The 25096-nt window shown below is 36.1% G+C and overlaps 1 protein-coding gene across 5 annotated transcripts in view; it reads right to left on the bottom strand.

Moving 5' to 3' along the window:
• Positions 1-25096, bottom strand: part of PTPRD (protein tyrosine phosphatase receptor type D) — a 382124-nt gene that overhangs the window by 6477 nt on the left and 350551 nt on the right. For all 5 annotated transcript variants that reach the window (XM_049794707.1, XM_049794703.1, XM_049794704.1 and 2 more), the window contains 6 exons: positions 12508-12793; positions 11823-12001; positions 10460-10586; positions 9340-9465; positions 4773-4927; positions 439-574 (listed from right to left, as the gene is read on the bottom strand). In XM_049794707.1, coding sequence (XP_049650664.1) covers positions 439-574; positions 4773-4927; positions 9340-9465; positions 10460-10586; positions 11823-12001; positions 12508-12793 — 1009 coding nt within the window. The remainder of the gene's footprint in view (positions 1-438; positions 575-4772; positions 4928-9339; positions 9466-10459; positions 10587-11822; positions 12002-12507; positions 12794-25096) is intronic.

Genomic DNA, 25096 nt, shown 5'->3' with positions numbered 1-25096 from the left:
TCAAGAAAACCATGAAAATAATACAGTGTCAGTCTGAAGCCATGAACAACACTTTGCTCCCAGAACAAAAAAATCAGTGGATCCACCTGCAGAAACAATTTGCCTCCTTCTTTATTACCACACATTTCTGCCAGGAAACAAAGGTTCAAATAAAAATGGGTAATGCTTCTTGGAAAATGGTTTTCCTCAACTACCAAAATTTAGGATTCACTACTGAAATGATTTTTCTCTTCCCCAGCCTGCAGTATCTACTGCTGTAACAGGAAATAGTCCCTGCAGAACCCTAATGGTAGATTTTACACTGTAGTCATATAGTCACCATATAACTTAGGATACAAATGGAAGCACATTTTATACAGTCTCTATCTGTGCATATTTTGGCTGTGGAAATACTCCTTCTTTTCCGTCACCATTGTATGTGAATGCTGTCTTGCTCACCTCTGTCTGTACCATGGCTGGCCGCTGCGTCCTTAACATTTTGACAGTCTGGAAGATATCTACAACACCTTCATATCTCATTCTTTCTAACACAATGCTCAGGGTTATGAATACTCCAGTCCTTCCAACACCCGCACTGTTGGAATAAAAGAAAAAAAAAGAAAGGAAAAAAGGAATGTTAATTGACAGTTAATGCTGAAAGAACTGGCTGACAAATTATTTGTGGTTACAACACACCATATGTGTACAGATTTCTATATGGGGAAAGGCTCACTAAGCAAAATTCCACAGCAAACTACCGCATTGCATTCAGAAGAATAATTGCGCTCAAGCAAACTTTGCATGCTACTAAGTACTTCCTGACTCTCCAGTCTTCATTGCAAAGTGACTTGGTTTGTTCATCCAGATATAGAGTAATCAGTGCTTGGTGAAGGAAAATGAGACTGTTTGTTGCCAATGACCTATGCTGGAATTGATGAGAAAAAGATGCCAAAATGTATTTTACTGCTTGCTTTACTTTAGCTCATTCATGTACAGGCCCTGTTTTGCACATCTTCAGTGAATTAGTTTACCTTCTACTTTGTCAGTGGATTTTCAATTAATATTGAAATTGTTCAGACACGCTGTGATTTCAATAATGGATATAGAAAAACCTGAAGACACAGCTTTTTTTCAAGTCTGGCAGTTGGGTTCTTTAGTTTTCCAATACTGATATACATATACCATGTCTGTCCACATTAGTCTGAAATGTCTTCTTTGAATACATGGCTTGTTTTCTCTCTGTTCTGTCTTGGGTTTCTCTTATTAGCTAAAACCCCCAAGAAGTGATAGAAGTTCTTGCAATCAACAAAGCCAATAGTTGTCAGTTACTAAAATTAAACAATCACTTATTCATAAGGATGGTCTTGGACAAAGAGACAGGTAACTACAGAAAAAAAGATTGTCCAAGTCTGAACTTGTATGCATGGAAATTAAGCACCCCATCATGTCACTGTTAATGCTAATAATTTCACAAGATTTTCTCTAGTCAGATAGACTTGGGAAGCTGGAGATTTATGAGACCTATTCACCAGACAGGAGAGTGGATGAACATGAACAGCAGGGAAAGACTGAAGAACTCTGAATGTTGAGATGGACTATGACAGAGATCCAGTGAATTCTCAAGACTAGTGTAGAAATTGAATGTCCAAATTGTATGACGGTATTTTAGTGTTTGGTCTAGATCAGTGCACTTCTAGGGCTATTAAATATGTGCAATTGGATTTAGCAATTTTGCATAACCTGTGTGCCTTTGGAGAGCTGGAGCCAAAGGACAACTGAGACACAACTTGACAAAATATCATGCTCTAAGTGCTGGTTTACCTATATGTGATGAGAATGGTCCTGGACATCTAGAGCAACTGGAGTGTAAGGTCTCCTTTCCCTGATGAGGTAAATTAGAAAGCTAATGCTTAAGAAACATGCTGAAAAAATCCTGGAGAAATAGTATTGGAACCTGCTTGGACTTTAGAGAGCTGACAACAGTGTCATCTAAATCAAGTAGCCCAGAAAGTGACCAGCAGAGTGAAGGCAGATAACCATTTTCCATTCTCCCTGCTCCTGCTCAACTGTTTAAAGATATCCAACACAAAAAAGTATGATTTTCTAAATATGTGTGAACACTTCTAGCCTCACACTTTAGTCACATTTTTATTACTTTAAAAAAACTACTAAGAACTCTTTAATTCAGTAAAAGGAGCCAATTAATTTGTTGTCTTGTGTTCTTAAGAAATGAAAAAGTATCTGGAGAAGCTACTTAATGAGGAAGACAGACTAATATGGAAAGATCTCAATGCTTGCAAATCCTAACTAGCCAGCAAGTGTAATATTTTAGTAAAGTCTGTAGGAAATGGACCCTGTTCCCCTGACAATGGCAAGCATATTTTAATGTTGTATCAATTCCTATTAGAAGATGCTTAGGATTTCTAAAGAGTGATGGAAGTCCACATCAGTACCAGTAGCATTTTAATGATCAGCTGATTCCTTTCAGTGCAAGCCAAAGAGCAAACAGAGTTCTACCATGACATTTAATGAAGCAATGTGACATAGGTTTTAAAGAATCCTTAATTTAGTAAATAGTGAAGGCACTACTTCATTATGTAGTCTGATTCACTAAAGTTTAAACAGTTAGAAACCAAAGTTAGGATGCTTCAATGAGCTATGAGGAAGTATTGGTGTTTTTGTTAGAGAGAGTTTGTTGTTAAAAATATATCTTGAATGCATGCTGGGAAAGAGTGGTCTTTCTTACTCTCCAGCTAAAAGCTGGAATGACAAGACTATAAATATCTAAAATTGGTTGAAGTGAAAATTTTGCTTCAAGGTGAACAGTCCTTTGGGTTTTTAGCTATTTTTTAATTAACTCCCTGATGAGGTTAGAAATTTTAAAATTGTAACACATCAGTCTATTTGTAAAAATGCCAGAGAAGGACAACATTTTAAAATTGTGCATGGCAGGGTTTTACTGTGTAACAGAGAAAGCAAACTTGAGAAAAATAGGAAGGAAACCATAGGGAAGTGGCATTGGAGTTTGTAATTTGAAGAATTTCTCTGTACAGGAGAAATCCTTGATAACTCATTATGGCACAAACTGGAGTCATTATTACAATAATTCCACAAAGAGTAGGAAAGTGCAGGTACCCAGGATCTTGTGCATCCTGAAAAAAACAAGTAAACTTGCTAATTTGCTAGGTATATTTCCTATTCATGTAAGTTGACTAATATTGATAATGATGATTAGCATGATCAATCTCTAAATTATTGTTACAATGATGATAAGACATTTAAAGACCAAACCATGATGAATTATACTGGATTTGACTTTGTTTCTACTAAAATCAATGGTAAAAATCTCCATAATTTCAGCATGAAAGATCACACTCATTTGGAACGGATGCATAACCTACTGCAAGCAGTATTTCATTGCTGTCACAAGTGGACAAGTTTGCATCATACAAAGAATTTAGAAGAATACCATCACTTTGCTTTCTTATGTATGTCTGCATAAAGGCATAAATATTGCTTATTACTCCTCTGCTCTCAAAACTCATTAATGTCAGGAAAAATAAGGTATGTTCTTATCATGGTTGTCCTTCATTTTTCCTTGTTAAATGAATCCCAAACACTGCTCTGCAATGCTGTTCTCCTTAGCAGGCCATAAAAGTTTTTAGGCACACAAAATAAGTACGATTCAAGTAGTCCGATACATTTATTTTTTCAGTCTTTCAGATTCGGGAACCATAAGGAACTCTCTTAAAACACACTGGTGTTTTAACAAATACTCATTGCTCCTGGTTTTGGAAGGATAGGAATCTCTCTCCCTCTGTATATTCATAAGCTCTAGTAAACTTGTTCATTTTGTCTTTGTGCTAGTATTGGGGCATTACTTGGCTTGCAGGAAGGACTTGGAACCCATATCAGTATTTTGCATCTCTGTTATATAAATAATGATGTTTCATCTACTAAAAAATAATTTAATGTTGCAAAAATGAGTATCTAAAATCCTACTGGAATTTACAGAAAACAATTTATTAAATAAAAGATAAAAGATAAAGACATTATTTTTGGCCATCTGCTATAGACTCCAGAACACTGTAGAGAAAATAAATAAAAAATACAAGAATATTAAAAAAGCCCACCCTGGATTATTCCTACACACCCTGCAAGCTGTTTTCATCTGCATATCAATTGTAAAGGAACTAAGGGAAGTCATCACATCAAAAAATGGGCAGTAGATTCTGAAGTTAGAATTCACCAATCCAAACCTCAATGATTTTTTGACAGCAAAGTTTTTAAACACTGCTTTCCATTCCATTCCCTTTCTTGACATAGCTACCATTTTTATTTGTCTTATCTTGATTGCTACTAATTTGCTACTGAGGTGTAACTAGCTAGCTTATTTACAGCTAATAATTACCATCAACATAACAGCCTCACTTTTAATTACCAGTGGAAAAAAAGTATCAGATATAGCAGCCTGTGATAAGGCTCTTCCTACTGCTTTTTTTGTGTAGCATTGACCAGACTGTTTTTACCCTGCATTAGACACATTTTTAAGTGAAGAAAAAACTCATGTGCTTCCACATATTGCAGAAGAACCTTTTCTGGGTAAGTGGGATATCAGAACAGTCCCCATTTCATAAAGCAGTCCTATGTGTTCCTTTTTAGATCTTCAATTTGATTACATTTTCTGATAGTTCACCTATGAAATTCCATTTACGTATACACCACTGCAGTCAGCAATCAACTTTAGAAAAAAACAAATCTGCACGAGTTGTTTTGAGGCTTTGTTTACTTACCTGCAATGAACAGAAATTGGTCCATCCTGACCAAACTGCTCTTTTGTTTTATGCACTTGTCCTATGAAGTCAATAAATCCTTCTCCAGACTTTGGCACTCCTTGTTCTGGCCAGTCAGTGAACTGGAACTGCCTCACTGTTCGGGACTGGCCATCCTTTAAGAAAAGACACAAATAATGTATCCCACAAGCATGTTCCAGCAGGTGGAAGTCAGTCAGCCAACAACCAGAAAGACCATCACAAACCAAGGACATTGAGATGAGGTGGGGAACAGCTAAGATTGTGTTTATGAAGACTCTTTCAATTGCAGTACTGGCTGGTGCTTTTGGACACATTCACTGGTGCTTTTGGACACATTGGCCCAGCCCACATTGGTTTCATTAAGAACACTGCATAGATTCCCTTATGCACCGGATAGGAGAGTTGTCTGATATTCTGCCTGTGTAAAAAGCATGTCTGAGGCTAAAGACATAACAATCTCAACAGGCTGTAAGATTTTTTTGGTAGAGTTATATTTTGAATCCTGTGGACAGCAAATTGCTCTACATATAGAACAGGTAGAATAAGGCCATCCAATCTGACTCTCCATTTCCTAGATATGCTCATCTACTCCATGGCAGGAATATCATCACTGATAAGATACGTTTAGTCATTGCCCTCTTGGCAGATGGTATCTTTAATACTATGGTCCTTTCCATGAGGTGGACATTTGCCTGGAAGAAGATGGGTCAAGACAAGCCAGTTGTTTAACAAACCATAAACTTCCCTTCAATTATCTTAATTTCATCCATTAACACCTGGGACTCAGTCAAAAATCAAGAAGGGCTTCCTTTCTCAAAACAAGTCAGCTGAAGCTGTTCATTCCCTTTGGTTAGGAATACTAACAGGATTGTTTAAAACTGCAGAATACTGCATCATGGTTATTTTTATAATGAAGCCACTGGAAGTATTAAACGCCAACTTCTGCTGTATGCCTATTTAATGAATAAATGGTCAGGACACATAAATAGAAAAAATACAATGCAAATTGGTGAAGTAAATTTGTTCTGAATTTTCAGACAAGGTTCTTGATGATTTTGACACTGTCAGTCTGCACAGCTGAAATGTTTAGAAGCATTGGCATAAAAGCATGGGCACATGAGCTAATGATGTGAACTAGTGCCTCTGGATATGTTGTTTCCTAAGCACCCACCCTGCATGTCTTCAAAATAGTCTTCTACTAAGTGAAACTCATGAAAAATTGAAACAATTATAGGAGATCCCCCCCAAAAAACCCAAAGTTATGCTGGAGAGAAGAAAAATATATTTTTTTTCTTCTTTCCAACACAAGCATTCAGCTATTATGGACATTTGGAATGAAAGAGAAGTGATTTTAAAAATAACTAAAGGAAAACCAATACTTTGCTTTCATGTTTCCTCTGGTACTGTGGGGTTTTGCCTCCCATGTCTCAGATGAGTAAACAGAAAACAGGTGTGTGTGCCAGCCACTGCTCTATGAGAGGATACATATACATTTCTTTGACTTACAATCTCTCATATTCCCACTAGACCACTGTGAAAATTTAGTAGTCTATTTCTGTGGAATGTATTTGCACACTTAAAAGAAAAAAAATCTGTTCTGAAACATTTACCCAATTTTATTTCTTCTGGGCATCAACACAAAGAACTAAACATTTCCTACCAAAATAACCTTTTTGTTAATGCAGCCTTCTCTCATAGTGGTCACTGTGATCCCATTTTCCGTCAAGAAGACATAATGAAATTGAATCCTTCAGATAACCTTAGGCACGTGACATTAATTAATCAAAAAGCAAAACAACAGGTTGATTTCCTCCAAAATAACCTCCTATTCTTCTAAAGTAAAGAAAGAAACCCTTAAGTCTGACTCACATGCAACATGTTGGTTAAGGAGATGGAAGGTCTTCAGCTTCTTCCAACCCTGACAGGAATTATGCTAGAATAAAATCAACTAATGTTGTCTGAATTGTTATATTTCATGATCGTAATAACTCAATAATCCAGTGCAAGTCTGTGAAAACTGTTCTGACATAGTTTTAATGGCAATAATTTTTGTTATTTAATGCTATTTAATGAGCACAGAAGCAATGTTAGATAGTCTGATGTTAAACTAGCATTAAAGCAGATTGGGAACTGATCTGGAGTTTCTTACACAGTTCCCTCTGTTACTGACATTATAAACAGTGCTGCTTTCTTTTAGTGAGATGCTTGCCAATAGCAGTCCAAATACAAATGCCAAATTTTATTAAAATCTTTACTTTCAAATATTGTGACAGTTTGCACAGCTAGTTATCAAAATACGAACTTTCAGATCCCTACATCTGAAAGCAGAGGGCTTTTAATGTATCATCCCATTGATTGGCTGACTGGATTTCTTCTTGCTCCTTGCAGGGGATATTTAATTGTCTTTTGATGAGGCTGTAGAATTTATAATACCGTCTTACAGCCATCACTGATAGTTTAGCCTTAAATGAGACTGCCCCAACATATTGACCTCTGGAGTTTACAGAGAAAGTGAGTATAAAGCAGTCAGAAGCAGTAGATTGAAACAGTTACAGAGGTCAATTTCACCTTACAACAATTCACAGCTCAGTTTCAGAAATAACAGGGAGTTCCACACTAGACACTTGATGCTGACACCTACAATGGCAGTGTGCTTCTTTTCTTGTCCCTGGGGAAGAATTGGCTGGCTTGGCTCTGTCAGAGCACAGATGATATTCTAACATTACAGATGGGTTTGGTGATAAGAGGGAGAGAGGCTGGTTAAAACCCGCTGCAGCATCTACTCTTCTTTGAATGCAACAGTTTAGTTAGATGGTCTCAATTACTGGGTGTGACAGCCATCAAAACCTAACTACAGGAAAACTAGAAAGTACATTTTGGTAAGTAGTCCCCACTGCTTCCAGTAAATTTGGAAGGAGCTATAGTTTCCAAGCACATCTAGAAAATTTAAGATGGCCCTGGGAGCTTGCCAGTGCATTTTTAAACAAAATTTGGACCATCAAGGTAAAGAGATTTTTAGAATTTGAGAAGTGATGATATGTGATGGTAAAATGTCACAACAGGACTGCCAAGCTGCATATATGCTTGACACTTTTTAAAAGAGGTCTATCAAATCCAATAACACTATTTCTGGTAAATTGAGTTATTCGACCCTTTCAGACTTTTAACTGGTTTGCTAGCTGTAAGTAAACAGACTTTCATAAATATACTAGTTCATTATAAACTCTTGAAAGAACTTTATGGACATATACTCTGTTTGCAGACACTTCACTTCAACTGCATCTGTGGCTTTTTGTTATTGTTATTTTGTGATCTGAGGTTGGTGAACTATGTATGTCACAGAAAACCTCTTCCAGCTTGAGATGGAACAGATTTTTAACAGATGGTCTACGAAAACTCTCAGCATTGTTGTAGTGAAATTGGCTTTGACTGTCTATGCTTACAACTGTGGTTAAAGACTAATGTTAGGAGCCTGTTCTTCTACAATTTTGTTAAGCACAAATAGGCTTAGAGAAGCTATGAGTCATGTGATCCTTACTAGATTTCAAACGGAATGTAAATCAGGTCCAGGGTGTCTACAGTTTCTTTTCAAAAACACACACCTAAGTCTCATTTGCCAAATTAAAATGTTCATATGCTGACTTGGTTAGTGACAATACTGTCTAGCTAATTGTCAGTAATACCTAATTTTACTTGAAGCAAACATTAAAAGCAGCAGTCTAGCTAACTGTGAGAAAGTCTAGTATTTTGGATGCTGGCAGGCAACTCTGAGTAATCACTCATGTTATTCCTGGACCGTACATCCTGCTATTTTGCTTGAACAAATAGTATTCTACAAACCTTACAGAAGCAGAGGCTGTCAGTAATTTTTCCTGCTATGTAGACTAAAGTGCTAGAAATCAGAAGTTTGATAAATGCCAAATATATATTTAAAGTTTATGTACACTTAATCTCAGATCAGTGCGCAGTTTTGGACTCAGAAATTCAGATAAGAAGTGCAGTATGAAAATGAGGATGCTAGGGTCACAGCTGCATGTATCTACTCTGCAGATACACAAGAGTGCTGAAAACGTGCTATGCCAAAAATCAAATTATAATGTGCAAAGCTTGTTAAGCTTTTCTTATGAATGCTGTTTGCTCTGCAGTTTTTAAATCTCAGTGTATTAACCTTCCTACTCACTCAGCCTAGAGGTTGGTGCAAACCAACATATTTACAGCTATAAGTGACAAAAATTGCCCTCAAAAATGAAAAAAGGGAAAATGGTCCTCAAATCATCTAATGTATTTTGGCACAAATAGTTATTCAGAACTTTACGAAGTAGTGCTGCCCAGATGTTATATCTGAATGAAGTCAGTTGTTCTTACACAAAGATACCATCTATTTAATAATAACTTTATCTGCTTTTTGTTTATTGCTTGTAGAAAGTACACTCCTAGGGTTTTTCCAGTAATAATAAAATCTATAAAAAAAAAAGGGGGGGGAGGAAAAGAAATTGACATTTTCTTTTAAACTTATGTGAACAGGTGTAATGCTATGTTAACTTACCCTTGCATCTGTAACCTTGAATTCCCTCAGAATATACTGTGGCATGTTGTACTCTGCCATTGGATCTACCACAAAATACTGGTATCTGGCTGAGCGCTCTGCAGGCCAGTACTGGTGGCATTTTTCCTACAAATTAACAAAGCAAAATACATTTCCTGTTAGTCAAGACCACTACCATAAGACTTTTTTCACTCAGATAAGTGTAACACTCATGGCAAGTGCCATTAGTGGCAGGAACATGAACTGTTTGTCTTGCTGTGAACATGAAGTTCCATATCTACAATAAAAAATGATCTTCAATATTGCATCGCCATGGGGTTCTCTCTGGTCACTGTATATCTGAACTCACTTACACTTCTGCTCAGTTCTATTACTTATCAGTGACAACTGCTGTCCCTAGACTAATTTTCAATACAGAATGGAGTTTAAATCTTGAGGCCACCTTCAGTTTTCTTTCTTGTTCCGTATTGAAGCCAAGTCCCCCTGGCCACCGTCAAGACTCTGTCATGTCCTAGTCATGTCCTTTCACTAGTCATGTCCTGAATCATCTCTATTCCCCAGATACATGGTCTTACTCAGACTTCACTTACCACATACTGGCTTTATCTTGATGTAATCCTGTCCAGATAGTAAACTGCTTTATTCTTTCTATTACACAAAGTGGCAATTTAATGAGTTTAGGACCGTAAACTGGGTGCTGAAACTTTAAAGTTCAGCGCTATGAACACACAGAAGACATTCATATCTCAAAAACACCACACTTTCTTTTAACATTGTTAAAAACAGATGTTGCAAAAAACAAAGTTTCCAAATAAAAAATCTTCCTTTTTCAATAGACAGCAATGTTGTTTCTGCATACTTCAGAGTATCAACATGCAAACTCACTTGCTGAATCTCAGTGTGTCCCACAACAAAATGCCTTGTCTAGCTTGTCTATTGCATCACATCTACTGATTGGAAAACCTTACACCTGGTGATCAGCAATGCCACTGATGTTTCAAAAGGAGAAGGAACCTAAATCCTCACCCTTATCTTTGGACACTCCCATAACAATGAAATATTTTAATAAAAAATCATTACAACAAACATTTTAGTAAAGGAATATTACAGCAGTACTTACTCTGCCCATTTCTCGTAGCTTAGTGAGCATGACCACAATTGTAGAATTATGCTCCCAGAGCATTCTCCAGAAGTCTTCAGTTGTTTCTGCTAAAGGACCCTGTGTAGCTATGTAAGCTTTTTGTTGCCTATGTTGAAGAAACAGTAAATGAAGAAAAATATTTTAATCAAAAATGTGAATTGATACACATGTTCTCTGTTTATATGTAAACATTATCTAGAGGAAAAAATTATATACTATTAATAATAAGCACATTAAAACCTTATTATGAATGTTTAATCAAACTATGGCTTTTTATTTTTAGAACTTTGAGAGGGAAATTACTCTGATATTATTATGATGTATGTCTTTATCATTATTATTTAAATTTTAATGCAACTCTAATAGCTCAATTTTGTGTGCTGTAAAAAGCACTTAAGAAACACTTAGTTGTGCTGGTTCATTTTGCAGAAATAACTGTCTAACAATCTATTAAGTTTAGGAATTATAGCATCAAGGAGTTTCTTTATTAACTCCTTTTCAACAGTCTGATGCCTCCAGCAAAAGGTAGGAAGAAAATTCAGGAATGGAGTGCACCACATTTCCAGGCCTTAATATCCTACTAGTGGAAGCTACCACCAAGCTGTTAAAAGCCTCTGAATCAGCAGCTTTATAAGATGTGACCAGTTCATGTTGTTCTTACTTCTTTCAGTGAACAGAAACACCTTTGTGGGTGACAGTGGAGATGAATGTTGCTTCCACTTATGAGCAGACGCTCAGAAAATGATCTCTGTGGATATGGATACTCAGGTATACCTAAACTGCCTTAGGGAAACTATACCATTTCTCCTTTATGCCTTTTTCTACCAGCTGCTTAAGTCAGCTGAGGGCATATTGCTCCGTGTTGCCATGAAGATGCTGGTGTGCTACATAACTGTTTATGTATAAAATGCTTTTGCTGGCTAGGTCTAGTCTTAATCAGTTTTCCAAGATCACAGGTTATCACCTGGACATAGAGACTGTATCTCCTGTATGTTATTTCTATGTATCTTTTTAAGCAGAATAGTTGTAAAGAAACAGAAGTTCCAAATCAAGAATGTGCTTAAAATCTCAGTAACTTTCAGCATGTAAAACATACTGGGAATTCTCAATGGTATAAAGGTAAGTAAAAATGTAATGTTTAAGACAGAATTTTCCTGTATTGCATGGGTGAAAATCTAAACCTTTTAGTAATATTTAAATCCCCATCCAATCAAACATGGCATGCACAGATAATAAACAATACTAAATTTCAATACTAAATTTTGTTATTTTCAATGGAATTACATAAATAATTTTGTAAACTTTTAAAACAGTCCACATGAGAACACATCAACATTAGTACCTGTATCCATCAATGAAACTGGCATTAATATAATCAGACCCTTCTACTCCTCGGATTGGCTGCAAGCATACCCTTGTAGACTCATACGGCATAATATTGACAAGGCGATTTTTGAATTTATTACATGGAAGATTGGCACTGATGAATCTTGAAGTGTGAGCCTTAGAGCTAGCAAGACGCTGTTGAAAATAAATTCAAAGAATTAAGGCCAGATGTAACAACACCAAATGATACTATCAGATTTGATGATCTCTGCTCATTATCATTTCAATAATAATTGAATATTATTATTCTTCAATAATTTCAATTTCAGATGCTTACTTTTCCATATTCTATTGCATTACCTAAATATTTGTAAAGCTTCTTTTAACACCTTATAAATGTTTAATGTCTGCTCCATTAATGCATATGGACAAATTTGAGTATTAAACCATTACACAAACACACATTTCAAGCTATTGAAACAATAAAGGAACAGCAGGGTTAAACTACCCTCACGGAACAGTTGTTTTCTGGACACCAACTGAAGATAGAATTGTACATTTTACAAAGGATTGTCTTCCTAATATAAAATTTTAGCCTGCTGATGTCTTATCTTTTGATTACTGGAAACAATTGGAGGACAGAGCAGGATTAAGTGTTACACCATTTGTTTTTGGTTCCCCACAACATAAAATCCCAGTACCTTAAATTCCAGTTCCATTCCTGTGACATTCTCGCCTGTTTCTATCTGTGTCAGCTTCTGGATATATGCATACAAGTTTCTGGCTGGCACTTCGGTATTTCCACATGTCACTGCTTCCAGCAGTGCATCGTGGATAAAGATGTATTGGTCCTCAGTTTGAACCATGTAATTCCTCTGCGCTCTCATTAGAGTTACGTGGCCATAAATATCTACAGTCTTTTCATGCTTTATTCTCTCTAACATGGCATCTATCACAATGAAACAGCCAGTCCTGCCGACTCCAGCACTAAAAGAAATGAACACAGGAGGGAAAACATGAAGGACTAGTCCATGCATTGTGCTTACTTTTATGGCATTCAAGTTTTAAAGTTTCATAACACTGATTTGAACAGCACATTCTTCTGAATATGAACATCAGCTTTTATGAAAGAGGTTAGTGCCCTGAAATAAGTAAACTCCTTTAACACCTATTACAAGCAATTCAGAACGTGGAATGCTTTTATATGAGATCTTTGTGTCTTGCAAGTTGCAGGCTTGACTATAATACAAACAAAACACATTGCAACATGTACTAGAAATATATGTTCTTAAAAATAGAAATTACTGAAGATGATTAATCCTCTAAGAATTCAAGCTTTATTTGTAGCTTGATTTCTAACTCAACATACTGTTGTTGCTATTCGGTTTACAGAGGTGAATTTATTGGCAAACAAAAATGTTTCAGAAAATGAGTCTTACATATTTCTATTGTGCTTTGGAGGTAAACTTTCTATCCCTCTCCCAACTCTGTCATTGAGGCTCCTGTTAACACAGTTTGTTTTGTCCTCTGCTTTTTCACTTAGCCAGGCTATACTGTTACTCTCTGCAATGCAGAGCCATGCCTAGTTAGTTGTGCCAGCTGTAGGCTGGAGAAATCCCCAGCTGGCCACTTTAATGTCTGTCTTGCATCTCTAGGAAAATGTAAGAAAGATCTGGAATAGCCAGAACCTGGACCAGGATGCTCAAGTCATCACATTATTTCAAAGGACAGGTTATAAAAGGACTAACATATGCTTAGAGACAAAGCTTGAAATCACAGCATTGAATTAATGTCCAGACTGCTGAGTAATATTTTTCAGGCAGAGGCAAAGTTACTGCTTCCTCACAGGTTCTGAGTTAAGTAAGTCCATGTTGGTTTTAGGCAAGAGCTGAAGGGAATTCACATCAATTCTGTTGAGGCCAAAGAAACTACTACTTCTTAGCTCTCTGCACAGTAAGGGATTCCTCATGAACAACTCTGAGCTAGAAGGTTGCTTTTTCCTCTTTGGTGGGACTTGAGGGTAGAAGAAGACATGGGTGAGCTACTGTGAGCTTGACAGAGGAATAAACCTTGATCATGAAATATTCAGTTGATCTAAGAGATTTAAACCTGTCTCAGCAATAGAACTACTTAACAGAAGTTTATTTTTATGATACCTGCTGTCAAAATGTACCAGACTTTCAAGGAATTTCAGTCATTCCCTCCCTGTCTTAAAGGTGTTGTCAGTTACATGCATGGGCTACCTTTAATAACTCCTGAGGACAATATTATACAATCAGGAAAGGAAAAAGAGAATTACAGTTCTCATCTTGATGTGATTACTATTAGTCATACATGATCCTTTATTACACATGTGGCATAACTGAACAGAATGATGTAGAAGGAATATGAAAAAAGACTAGAGAATACACAAGACAGAAAATATACTGAAGGTCTGAATATGCAACTTGTGTGCTAAATGGAGCCATATTTCCTAAAATCTCTACAGGAATTCTTTTATGGAGGTGTTTGGGCATCAACTGTACTGAATCAAAACTTCAGATGGATGACTGTCTCTTTGCAGCCATATATATGACTGAACTGTATGAAGTTTGATTTAAACTATTTGCATACGTGTAGCTATATAAAGCACAAGTGTAAAACATAATGGGTTTTGGTGTCATTTTTATATCTGGGATCACTTCATGTCTATGACAATGAATGATAGTTTCTGGTCTTCTAAATGCTTAACTGTTTTCAGTTAGTGACATGAAATGCAGTAAGTAGGATAGTAAGCAACAGTTTATAAACCCTCAAGACATTGACATTATCTAAGTTAAGGATACTTAAGAACACCACAAACTGCCATTTCTTGAAAAGAGAGAGAAAGAAATAAAGGTAATTACAACACAGCTTCTAGAGGACAATTATATAAAACCCAAGATATGCTCACATTTCCTATACTTTTATGAGATATTAAATATCATAAGTCCATCCTGAAATTGATAGTTAAGGTTAAACTTCTATTTCTTGTATGATGCTTTAAAAATCCTTGTCAGTAACCAGCAACTGCATTTACTTACAACCAAATCCAAAAGAAGTACAGAGCAGAAAGATGCTTTACTCTCACAAGAGGTAAGTTTTGTTTCTAAGATTCCATATTTACATATTGGTAATCACATATTCTTGCCACCAATTACTCTTCCCAGAATCAGATCCCCTTCAAACAGCTGAGGACTTCTGCTAACAGACCAAATGCATCAATCTCAACTTCCTTAGATGCCACTCTGGCAATAATGAATCAATATTCTGAGCTTAAGAAAACTTACCAATCAATGATATTGATCTATGGAAGTTGTAGAGAAAGAAACTATACAGAGAAATGAAATGATGCCTATCCTAGCTAAATGGGAGTTCATTTGCCTTCTATAAAAAAAGCTCTGCATTCCAGGAAACCTTAGTGACCTTAACGTTGGTAATAATCATGGAGAAAACCTCAGAAAATTGTCTCGCTGTTTTTTTTCTTATTCCAAAGAAATCCCAACAAGTAGCACACATTTGTATGTCAGATTGGTTTATATAAAGTTTTAAAACATTCCTTAAATGATACCTCTTCGCATTCAGTTTTTATCAGCCTAACAAGTACTGGCCAAGTGAGAAATAAGGTTTGACAGTACAGATGTTCTCGGTAGTTTAGAATATGGTTTTTTCCTATCATGTATTAATGCATTAATGTTCCAGCACTGTTTATAACCGGATATGCCATTTTTCAGATCAAACGTTAAAAGGTTCACTGGTATGTACAGACCACAACTGCAAAATTCCAACCCAGTTAAAAGCTTGCACCTTCAGCTGGAATGAGCAGTTTTCATTTCTTCTCTTCATGTCTTTTATTACCATTTACGTATTTATTATTCCCATGAGGAATAGTTACTAGCATACTGAACCATAGAAGATATTTGCTAGTTTACAGGTTTATGCAGTGGTTATGAAGATCATGACATCAGACGAAAACACATTACTATGCACCAATGTTTTCATGATAAGGATGGAGGGGCTGACACACTACATTTATTGAGGCATCTGACTCCACTGGGCTCCTGACACACTCCTCTCGGGATCATTTTATCCAAGATATTTTACTACTTTAAGGTGTTCAGGACATTCCAACTATAGCAATTATACATGAGCCATGTGTCTACCAGACTACCCTTTTCAGTTTCCAGGTAAAAATGGAACCAATGCTATGAATATTTTAACTTCCTTCCTCTTTGCCCCCACATACAGCCTAACTCCAAACTCCAATAGCTTCCTGTACAAGAGCAAGAAAATATCCTTATTCCCTGTTTCTTCTTTACTGCTGTCATACAGACTTAATATGGTGCCGATACACTGCTGGGAAGCCATACAGTTCGAATCTTCACTAATATGCCACTGGAACATGAAAAAAATTTTCCTATCTACTTTCTGCTAAAGATGTTATCATCTTAGCTAGTGAGAATAATTTCACAAATTAATTCTACATTTGTTATTGAATTTTCTGTCTTTTTTGTTTGTGGGTTTTTTTTTGTTACTGTCAAACTTACAATTAAAAAAAAAAAATCTACCATTTCAGCCAGTGAAAGATACTGTTAAGTTTACAAGCTGAAAACCTAAGCAATCTATTAAATAGGCACGGCTACTAGGAAACTGTTATTGCTTCAGATATTATCATTTATCCTATTATAATATTTGTTTTCAATTTCTAAAAAAATGACTGACACAGTCCCATGAGCTGAAACATGTTTAATGTCCTGTGATGCAACACAGCTGCAATTCACAGAAAGAAAAATTAAGAGGCATAAGGGGGCCATTCCACATTAAAATCACTGTATGGATGTGTTAAAGGTTGGCTTTTGTGATTAATTTGTAGCTGTTTAAATGATGACCCTTTACTGATACTTCAGTGATTTGGCAAAGAAGGCAGTGTAATTGCCAGTATTCACAGATCATTTAATTGGAAGCAAAGACAGTAAAATATGGACCAAAAATCATTTAAGACATTTTTGACTCATATCAGGGGAAAATTTTATTGAATATTACAGTTTCAGATTGAATGAAGCTTGCATTTATGAACTGAAAGTACATAAAATTGCTTGTGATATGGGAAACATATAAAAATGCCTGGATTTTATTGAGGAACTTCATATGATTAGTTACATTCCAATCCCACAGAAATTCTTTAGTAGTTCTGACAAGGGCAATATTTAGATTATTTTCTCCTTTTCCTGTTAGGAAATTAGAACACAGTGGAAAATCACTCCTCTGTCCAGGAAGCAGCAAAAAAGGCCCTTATGAAACCATTGCACATCCTTTTGAAGGGATACATCTGACTGAAATAGCATAAAGACTTTGTGTAAAGAGGTAAATTTAAATTTCATTTTAGAAGAGATACCTGACTGCTTCAAGAATTCTGGTACCAGCTTATAAGAGACCTTTGAGAATTGATCTGCAAGTGCACAATGACTTTCTTTTCTTCTCACTGTGGTTATTGTTGGATACCAGCAATCAAGTACGGTATATGACACATTTTTAGGTGTAATGCTTCACTGAACAACAGACTTTAGCCATTGTGTTTTCTTCATCTCTATGCTATCCATGGAGGTAACAATATTTGTCAATAAAATCATATAAAGATTCTTAAAAAGAATATGGGAAGAAAAAAAATCAGAAAACAGGAGATTTCACTACAAGTAGATAAAAGATCAATCTAGCGCTCCTCAGGGTTTTCATAGATAGCTGGCAAAAGCATAGGAGGCTTACAAATCAAAAGTCAGCCTTAGATCTTTCTTCCTTTACTGAGCCTTATGAAGATTTTCGTTTCAGTCTGTATGTTCTCAGAATTCTGCCATCACCATAAATTCTTCAAATATAACTGCCCCAGATTTAGGCCCAATTTTTTGTAATATGAGGTTGCAGAAGTGTAATAATGTTCAGAATGTAAATCTGTTCTTCACCTAATCCTGAGTTCAGCTCTGGAGAGATCAAGCACAAGAAGCTGTCTTGCCAGATTGTAACATGAACACAAACAAACTCTCAAATACTAAAATACATAGAATCAAAACTCCAAGAAATTTCTCTAAACAAATCCCATGTACAGGGAATAATTGTTTATTAAAATAATTTTAAAAGCTAAGTTTTCGATGCAGGATAAAAACGTAGCATTAATAATGTTCAACAAAACAAAACAAAAATGTTTTAAGAGACACTTCTGACAAAGTCATTCCATTACAGCAGTTCAAATCCCTTCACCTGACTTTAAATCCAGGTCTGTCATGAGCCAGAACTTTACAGAAATGCAGAAGGACTCCTACATCGCTTCAAAGCAATACAGGAATGTAGCTGTGGAAGTGCATAATGTAAAGCAACTCCACTAACTGATAGCTCAAAAGTGTTAGAAATAATTTACATGTTAGCAGTGGAGGAAGATGTACCATGTTCCACTATTAAAGTAAAAGATATTTAAGTAGTTCATTAAGTAATGAAGTGAAGGAAAATAACATCTCAAACCACAAACATTACAGCCACAGGTAACTTCTGAGCACACTTTTAAAATGTGACAGCCATTTACCTGAAGTTACAGTTTTTTCACTGCAAATAGATCTAGGAGGTTTCTGTAGAACTAATTAGAAGGATTTTGTGTGATATCTTCAGTCACTCTCACACTTACCACCCTATGTATCCACTATTTACTGAAGGATTCCAAATTTTCCCTTGAAACCATTCTGAGGCCATTTTGCATGCCAAAGGACTGCCCCTGCACTCCTCCACAATGAACAGTGTGGCCCATCTCAAAAATGGTAGAGAAATCATAAGGCTGAAGAAACAAACCCATCAAAGAGGATGACAATGTATGAAGGGGAGGTTAATCAAACCACATAACTCACCTTGGAGCAGAGAAGACTCAAGAGAAAGTGAGATATGAAGAGCATAAAACCATGTGTTAAGTGGAAGAGGTGAAAAGGAAATGACTATTCATTTTTTGCTTGTAATACAAGAAATATGATCCTGAAATGAAATGATGAGACAGAGAATTTGAAAGAAACAGGAAGTACATAATTAAATTGTGAAACTCATTGTTGCAGAATACCATGGATGCCGAAAAGAAATTCATGGAAAAAAGGACCCATTAAGGGTTATTAACCAACAAGTTACAGACACAACTTCTCCTACAGAAATCCTTCTATTAGACGTTTCTGGAATTTGGATAGGGACTCTAGCAAAATAACATTCTAGACATGTCCTGGGAGAGAAGCTTAAAGTCACTGTCTAAATTTGGTCTCATAGTCCCAAATACTTAAAAGAAAGCACAAGCATTTGCTAACCAGATTATCCAGACCTCTTCCTTTCCATCAACACTTCTGCCTTTAGCTACCTGACACTTTTAGGAACTATGCCATTGAAAAGGGAGAGCACTATTTCTGATCCTTGTTTTTGATTCCTTAAAAGGGACAGAATACCACAGAGCACTTCTGCCTGCCTCTTTCCTGAAATTGTAAATTGTTTGTGAAAAAAAGATCTCTTACTGTTCTGCTTGTGAGATGGAATATAGAGGAAATGACACAATATGACAGCTGAAAAGTTCATCGAACCTATTTCATACCACTTCTTTTTCTTATCTTGGTTTCCTTTCAGAGTTGGTTGTTGATTTTATACAGCAATACATGCCATAATCCTGCTTTTCATAGAGCATTCTTATATATACACCTTACTGTAAATCACTATATCACCTGATTTCTTCAATTACTCAGATATATAAAGAAAATACATTAGAATAAACTGTATTTCTTTACACTATCTGTGCACAAGGATTTACTGTGATTTTTTATTTCAAAATTAATCCAGTTCTCAGATACCGTCCTTATTTTCCTACTTGTCTAAATACAATCTTATAAACTGCATACTGCATTCTCTGTTTAGCATCAAAGAGTATCTAGCCTAAATATATCTTCTCTCTGAGACTTGTTGAGTTTCAGTGTATATTTTACAATCTTTGTACTGCACAATGAATTCACAAAGCATTCTTGTCATTATGCATTCCACTAAAGAAAGATCTAAGATTGACTGAAATAGAATTTAGAAAAAGAATGTATTTTGAGGTTAATTTTAAAAACACATCTTACTGTGACTAGTTACCTTCACTTAAATACAGATCTATGCATGAACAGCTGTAGTAAATACAGAAAATGATACTTCTGGGTAATTTATGAGAGGAAGTACACTGCGATCCTATCATCAATAAATAAAAGTGAAGATTACAGCACAGCAAAGAAGTCAATGAGCAGAAATTATGCTGCTTGCTGCTAACAAGCACTCCATGCCTTCTTTGCATTTCAACCTGTTTTGCGTTCTCAGGGTGGAACATTTTGAGGAGTTGTTTTGTAGTTTTGCATATTTCTGTGCTTTGATTACATTTTCATGTGGAACATGTAAAAGAGCTATTACCCTGTCTGTGTGGGAAATAGGAAGGTGAACTGATGCTATCTGAAAATGAATTACAGAAGGTGGGAAGAAATGCGTTCTGCAGTACTGGATAGCAAGATGACCTTGAAAGTACTTGCTGAACACTAAGGTACTTCCCAGTTTCAGTGTCCTTCTGGACTCCTCCCCTGTTCTAGGTGTTTGTATACCTATTGTAGTCAACAATTGTTTCTTTTCCTTAACACCAGCTGCCCTCAAGATCCCTGCTTCTAAAGTCAGAAGACTACCATTTGCCATTTGTTATGCTTGAGTTTTAGACTGACAGGACAGTGATGAGGTCCCAGATTGTATTCTGGACACAGTACTTCATCTGGTAAGTACAAAGCAAAAAAGACATAGTACCAGGTCTTCTCAGTCCACGTTATCTTTTTTTTTCAGTACCAATCACAGTTCAAAGCACTAAATGAACTGGGCTTTACATGTCTACAAATCCTTTTTCATCTTTTTTTTTCCTACTTTGAAATAACCAGAAATTAGTCCTCAAGCTTGAAGCTGATGGGACTTTAGTAGCAGGCATACTGTTTTGGATCTCCACCTCAATATCTCTTCCTTTTCCATGCAGAACTGATGTATCTAGAGGATACCTTCAGAATATGAGAGAAATGTGATCTTGCCACCTTAGATTTGGTTTAAACTGAAATGGTTGCAATATGGTAATAATGCAGTGAGATGTTACACAGCAGAAAATAGAGGAGAAAAAACTATGAGGTTTCTCTGAAGAGCTCATAACAAGGCTCTTGATAGGCCTCTGTTTTCTTAGACCAAGTGTTGAAAAGAATAAACACCCTTTTTGATATCTCTAACAATACTCCACTGACAGCTGAAGAGCTTGATTACTGGTACTACTTCTGATGTTTCTTTCCTATAACCTTAGCAGTCTTTATACCAGCATGAATTCTCTGTAACATAGTAGAAAATCAGGTTGTGAGAGGTTAATACCACTGATCATTTCACATTTCTTAATCAAAATTTGTCATTTAGAGGTTGAGCACTAATCTCTCTCTTCTACAGGATTTTGAACTTTAGAACAAATACTGTGGACAAGTTATAATGAAAATCTTGGGGTATTTGGTGTAGAAGTTTCAAAGTAGCTGTAAAATGAGCTTGGATAGTATTATGCTAATTTTTAAACCATTAAAAAGTATTTTTAAAATTCAGGTGAAAAAAAAAATAGGCACGACAATGCAGGATTCACTTGGAACATGAGTCATTGACAAATTCTGATAGTAAGTGATGAAACTGTGAAGTAAGTCTACGAAAGTATGAAAAACGAAGAAAGATTAATATTTAGGGCAGAATACTGATTGGAAAGCCTCCACAGAAAGATAACAGGACTATTTTTAAAGCTGCATTTTACTTCTAGAGACACAGGGAGATGATTTAAAGAGGCTTTCATGCTGATTACTTCAGATAAAAATACAGCCTGTTCGAAGTTAGCCAAACATGCCGGGTAGCCAAGTTGATGCAATGTGTTCCAGTATATTGTGTGTCCATGGATATTCTGGAATTTACTGTAGGTACAGCTGGGAAATCTCAGAGATACCCCTTTCCAGAATTCTGCTATTGCGTTATAAAAATATTTTTGCATTTCCTGCAGATGGCTGGGTTCTTTTCTTCACTCATAATTTTAATTCAGAATTCATTACGGACAGCTGCTGGCTGTGATAGAACCTAATTGCTCTTTTACTAGATTCAGCTGCAAGCAGTCAGATTTCCTTTTCCTTTGTAGACTATATTATATATAAACATGGGTGGGGAGAAAAATAACCAATTAACTAAATACATATGGATAAAATGACTCACTAAGAGCACTGATCAAATAATGTACCAAACTACAGCTTAGGTCAAAGGAAATTACAGGCCTTGTAGGACATGATAATATATATATGGAAATAATTATCAGCACCAACATATTTGTAATTTGAGATAACACATGGAAAAGGCATTGCTTCTGTTAAAAATTTTTACAGAAAATTATTACATTTTAATAAGGGGCAGGTTACTTCACTGAGTGAAAAGTCATCAGTCTCCAGGAGACCTGCTCAGTCAAAACCATTTGTTGGCCAAATCCAAGTCAGGACTCGGTACCTCCACTGGACAACTTAGCAAGAAGATGTGGCATAATTCTGGAATTATTTTTGGTGCCTTACCTCTTATTATAAAAAAATAAAAAGAAGGAGTTCTAGTTACTGTTACTAAGGCTACACAAAAAGGGTACATCACAAATAAGGGAGCAGAGACAGCCAGCAAAAAGACTAGGGCTGTGAGGATTCCCTGCCATCTCCCTCCATATGACAAGTACTGAAAGAGGTTAGTATGTTTTGCTGTCCTAGTTTGCTATGATGAATGAACACAAGGGAAAGTTGTAGACATGTAAAACAAGAAACAGCATTAAAGAATGTTTGTTTTTATTTTTCTCCCTTTATCCAAAGACATTTAGTGAAATGAAGAGATATTTTTAAAATAACAATATATGGGTATCTTCTAACATGATGTGTGAAACTTCATGTCAGAGAATAATACTTAGACAAGGAAAAACATAAAAGATAAGACTGTCTGGTTTTGTTCTTTAAAATATGTGTACAATCAAGAATATGAACAATAAAGTATCCGCCAATTTCTCTAGGTAGCTAAAGGAATAATGGGGGAAAAGAACTGAAATCCTCATGAAGCAGGGCTAAACTAGTCACTAACTGCTTGCTGCTGGGAAGGAAATTTTAGTGAAATATTGTTGACATTGGAGTTTTATACTTTCCCCTGAAAGTTCTGGCATTTACCATATCAGAGACAGGATACTGGCCTAGATAGACCACTAGACCACTAGATTCTATCTAGTAATATCATTCACTATGTTCCTTTACAGATTTCTGACTTCTACCAGAAACAAAATCTTGCCCTACGCAGTCATAGCAGCTTTTTAGGATTTCAAAAGATAATCAAGCCCTGAGTCACAGCAGTGGGGGTGTAACCCCCTGAACCACAGCTTAAGTGCCAACCAAAGATGGCTTTATACACATGGGATTTATTTAATCAAAAAGACCACAAGTAGATATTTTCCATTATTGGAACCTGAATGAAGAAATACTGCTATTACTTGTTATTTATATGCTTTTGAATTTTAATAATGGTTCCAGTGATAATTACTGAGTTTTTATGCTTATAAACAACAGAAGCATATACTGTAGATACAGTAGCTTCAGTTCAGATTTTAGGAAAGGCTGGTTTGCTGTGCAGAACTGGTTTCTATCTTAAGAAAAAAGTTGAAAGTGGATCAGCATCAGTTTGCTGGTGTTTGACACCTCATGGATTTCTAGATAATGTAGCACAGTATTTTCCTATTCAAACTAAAAATATCAAGGTACCCTAGCCAATCTTTAAGGACTCTGCACACTGTCACATTAACCACTGTATGGTAATCCTTGTCATGTTCATAATTCCAGGTTTTCATATGTGAGCACCTAACTTTAAGGAAACAAATTAGAGACCTAAGCTAATAAGACCCAGACTGCTCTTAAGTTAAAGAGTGATCAGTTGGGAAACAGGGAAAAAAAATTCCACCATTACCCATCCGTCACTGGCTTTATCAGCATACAGATGGAGACTCTGCTTTTTGTCTATAATTGCATAAGCATAGCACAGTAATTAGGTGAAAACTCTTGTATGTTCTGCATAAAACAGCCAGGGTCTTCAACTGTGAAGCTTTTAGAATCTAAATTTTCACAACCTTCAAAGTTTTTATGGTGAGAATATGAAGGCAAGTCCCAACTCCTGTCCCTCTGTGATGCCACGCATTACACAAGTAATTATCAAGTAGTGTCTTGCTATACTGATGACCTCTCAATCAGTGTGCTGGTGGGACATCAATCTTTGTTTCTGCCAGCTAGCACTACCAACCTTTCTTCTAGACTTATTCTCATTTTCCAGTAGATTCTACAATTCCAACAACTAAATGAAGAGAGAACAACCATCCAAAAATGCCTAAATGAAGAGCATCTAGTTCCAATTCCTTAAACAGAGATCAAGCTCCTGAGGTGTCAAACTCTGCAAGCCTTGGTGTATTTTGTACAAGGTACATGCAGAAAAGAAATAACTCCCAAGAAGAAAGAGATGTGTAGAAATTAAATGAGTCCTTGTCAGTTACTCTGACTGCATGGTCAGAGTAACCGAGACTATCAATAAAAATGGAATACAATGAAAAACACAGACATTTACTCATCACTGTATTTTTATATTAGGAGGAACTAAACATCCTAAGCAGGGTCAGCACCTATGCATTGTTTTAAGAAGCGAATCTAACAACAGCCTTATCCCTACACATTTGCTTCTTATTTGTGAACAAAGACTTTGATAACAAAGTTGTCTTAATGATATCTATGGTGACCTACAGCTAGCAGCTGGAGAGGAAATAGTGTTACAGTGTTTTCGTATATAGATTATACCCAGCCCAGTTTAATATATAGTAACAAGCCAATAGCTGCTGGGTAAAGACATGTGGGTAAAGCACGGAAATTTTAGAATGTTTATGATATTAAAACACTTGTCATACTAAAATGCCTTTACCAGCTTTTCCTCTCCAGAGCTTTCAGCTGCCCAGGGAAGTTAAGAAAGATCCTGAGCTGTTCTCAGGGTAGGGAGAGGGAAAGGATGAGGAAGGTTTTAGTATTTTTCAATCTTCTTTGACAGATTCCTGAATATGTGCTGAGGGGATCTTTTACCCCCACCATGAAAAAGGATAGGCAGTCATCTGCAACCTACTCACCACCAGGATTAGAAAATGAACACTTGTGAGGC

This window comes from Accipiter gentilis, chromosome Z (assembly GCF_929443795.1).
Source record: "Accipiter gentilis chromosome Z, bAccGen1.1, whole genome shotgun sequence".
Taxonomy (NCBI): domain Eukaryota; kingdom Metazoa; phylum Chordata; class Aves; order Accipitriformes; family Accipitridae; genus Astur; species Astur gentilis.
Note: the sequence above shows the minus strand (reverse complement) of the source record. Positions and strands in the feature narration are given on the sequence as shown.